At 34.1% G+C, this 3,193-nt stretch overlaps 1 protein-coding gene across 2 annotated transcripts in view; it reads right to left on the bottom strand.

Moving 5' to 3' along the window:
- The window catches only part of LOC107091963 (ELAV-like protein 1), a 6,761-nt gene extending 5,530 nt beyond the window's left edge, over window positions 1-1,231 (bottom strand). For both annotated transcript variants that reach the window (XM_015386207.1, XM_015386206.1), the window contains exons 1-2: window positions 1,062-1,231; window positions 565-628 (exon numbers count right to left, since the gene is read on the bottom strand). In XM_015386207.1, coding sequence (XP_015241693.1) covers window positions 565-600 — 36 coding nt within the window. In that variant the 5' untranslated portion in view covers window positions 601-628; window positions 1,062-1,231. The remainder of the gene's footprint in view (window positions 1-564; window positions 629-1,061) is intronic.
- Window positions 1,232-3,193: the final 1,962 nt, after the last annotated feature.

Consider the following 3,193-nt stretch of genomic DNA (forward strand, 5'->3'; position numbering starts at 1 on the left):
CCATTTGCAGATTTTATTTCTGTGATTACAGCATTTTGTTTGTGATTAAATGTTCTATTTTTTAGCGAAAGTATGTTTTTTTTGTTTGTGTGTTTTTTGCATTTTTAGGTGTTTTGTCAATTCATTTAACATTAACCTGCAGGTTTGCATCTCATTTCTGCAACATGCAGCATTTTTCTTTTGGCGTTTACATCACACATATTTTTGCAGCTTTTTACTGGTTTACGGTTTGTATATTCATAACAGCAGCAGCAAACTGTGCTTCATAGGGAGTCAATGCATCCCCTGGACATCCTGCATGGAGCTGCTACCAACCAGTGGGAGACTGATGGATATTGACCCAGTCCTTCATCAACAAACATTAAAGGTTTGCTCTTTGCCACTGAGAGATGATGACTTAGTTAATTGTCCATCTTTGCACTAAATAACAATGAGGGCCTAACTTGGGATGGAAAAGCTAGAGAGGATTTTGGTATCTGCACCCCTGGATTTAGAAATACACCTGAAGGAACATTTCCTTTCACCAAGGAAACGTTAAAGAGATACCATCAGCTGAGACCTCACCTTCAGGTACCTGATGTGTCCTCGTCTCACTGCCATGGAAACAGGTCCGGGCGATTAATAGGGTCTGAAAAGGGAAGCTGATTGGTTAGTGACGGGATCAAAGAGTTTCAGAACACTTTGATCTTATGCCATTAATAGACCTCCGCAACAAGAATAAAAAGACGTTTTGTGTTCATTAATTTGACCAATTGATCTAATTAGATTTACCTCATCATTAAGTTACCCACAGTTACCCTCCCCCTCCCTACTGATTTTAAGCGGGCCACCGTCTGGCATAAAACGGTGTCATCGGGCTCTAAACAGCATCAGTTCCAGTTAGAAGACAGGTGTTGGTACAATCCCCGCGCTACTGATCGTGATTTCCGAACCAAACCAAAACGGACCGGGACGAATCTGGCGCAAGCAGGTTATAGGACTCAAATGGAGCATGCGGAGCTAGCATGCTGCTAACATGCTAACGGCGGGAGCTAACGGCTAATATGATTGACAGATCTCACCTGAATATGAGGCACAGGTGGAGTAGAAAATGTCCACAGCAGTGGACTGGTTCGATTTAGGTACGACCGATAGCTCGGATGGTTTATAAGCGGAGTTTATTGCCTGGAGCTTCACTGGAGACGGTCGTCTCAACACAAAGGACCAAAGTAACGCGAGATTACAGCTTCCTCTCTCGGCGTTTTCGAGGTATCACGGACAAACTGTTGCCCCCTGCTGGATTGAAAGGGAATCTATAGTTATTGTGAATAAACAGAAATTACAGTTTTTTTTTCAACACTGCTTTGCAAAATATTGAAAAAAACAGGTTTTAAATGTTCAGTTTCATATGAAGGAAATTGTAAAATATCTTAATATTCCTAAAGCGTAACTCTTACTGAAGAAATCTCCTTTCTTAAATGAGTCCTCATTTACAAAGTATAAGCACAATAAAACTTGTAGTACCATATCTTAAGCCAACATTGGCATGTCCATAAACTTTCCTTGGAAGGTGCCCTGATCATTGTTAAAAAATTGAACCCGATGCACAGAATAAAGAGCAATATTTGGACTTTATATACAGCTTAAAATAAAATAATGTATGTCTTTCCAAAGACATGGATTTAAATTTTTATTTCTGAGCAGACATCTCAGTTTCTCTGATTTTATGCAAAGTTAGAAGCGGTATGAGTAGCAATCAAAGAACCGAGAGGAGATGGCAGCAAACATGTCAATTTCACCTTTTAGGTTGTAGATATTTACATGATGTTGTACGGAAAAACTCCCATCCTTTATATCCTTAAAGCAGGCTATAGTGTAAATTATTTTACTTGATCCTCTGTGTATGTATGTATATATATTTTACATGGATAGTCCCAAGTCTTTAAAAATGTTTATCATTAAGAGTTTATCATTTTACAGTCTGCAATACTTTTACAAATCTTACATAATGTTTGTACCCCTTTTTAATTATAATTCAATATTTTTTATTTTATGAAAATTAGAAATTCCAATCTACATTTTAATTTTCTTCTCCAAGACTGCTCAATTGGTAAATCAATTAAAATGATAAAATAAATATTTGTTCATTAAATCTTTAAAGCTTTTCAGCAAAAAGTGACCCAATTTTATAGATTTTTAAATGTCAACACATAATCTGTTCTGCACTACTTGAAATTCTGAAAGTAAATTTATTTATTAAAAAGTTTTTGATGGGGAAGGCATAAAAAAATAAAGCAATTTTCTTGTTCTGTCACACAATACGCAGTCTTGTGTGACTGCGTATTGTTCACCAGTTTAAATAAAATGAAAACAGTTTGGATAATCTACAAGGAATTACATTTATGAGTCAATATTTTGCTAGTGATACTAATAACTTCTGCAAAAAAAATCGAAAAATGCTTAAATTCTGGTTTGATATGAAATATTACTTAATATGGAAAAAACTAAATTTGTGGAATTTTGAAACAAAAAGCAAAAATGATACTGATATAAATACTAACATTTGTGATGTTGAAAGCAAAAGAGTTTGGGAGAAAATATTCCTGGAAGTAGTAAATGAGCATAAACTCCTGGAAACAGGATACAGAATATTTAAAAGGGAAAAAACTAAAGTCATTAGTAATTTAAGATAAAACAAAGGACATGCAAAATTTTAATGGTTTACATTTACCATAATACCCTTATTTAATATACTGTGTAGAACTATTGGGAACAACCTACAAAAGAAAAGAGCCATACTTATTATAAATAAATCAGGATTTGGTAACCACACTTTTCCACTATTATAAATTCAAATATATTGGAATTTGAAGATCTTGTAAATTATAAAATACAGAAATTAATGTACAAAACAAAACAAAACAAAAAAATGACTAGAAGGCTGTATCCAGAAGTTCTTTTCTATTCCAGAAATTGAATATAATGTTAGAGATAAATGTAAATTCACCTTGAAAAAAGTCACAAAGGAAATCAAAGTGATTGTGTTTCTGCTGCTGGAGTTAGAATGTAGAATGCTGCTAATTCAGTTAAAGTCAGGTACATCATTTCTCTGCTTCATAAAGGCTGTGCTTCTTCTCTCCATTATGTTTGTAAATAATCAGTGTAAGGGGAATATACATATATATATATATATATATATATATATATATATATA

This window comes from Cyprinodon variegatus, unplaced genomic scaffold (genome assembly GCF_000732505.1).
Source record: "Cyprinodon variegatus isolate N-32 unplaced genomic scaffold, C_variegatus-1.0 Scaffold359, whole genome shotgun sequence".
Lineage (NCBI taxonomy): Eukaryota > Metazoa > Chordata > Actinopteri > Cyprinodontiformes > Cyprinodontidae > Cyprinodon > Cyprinodon variegatus.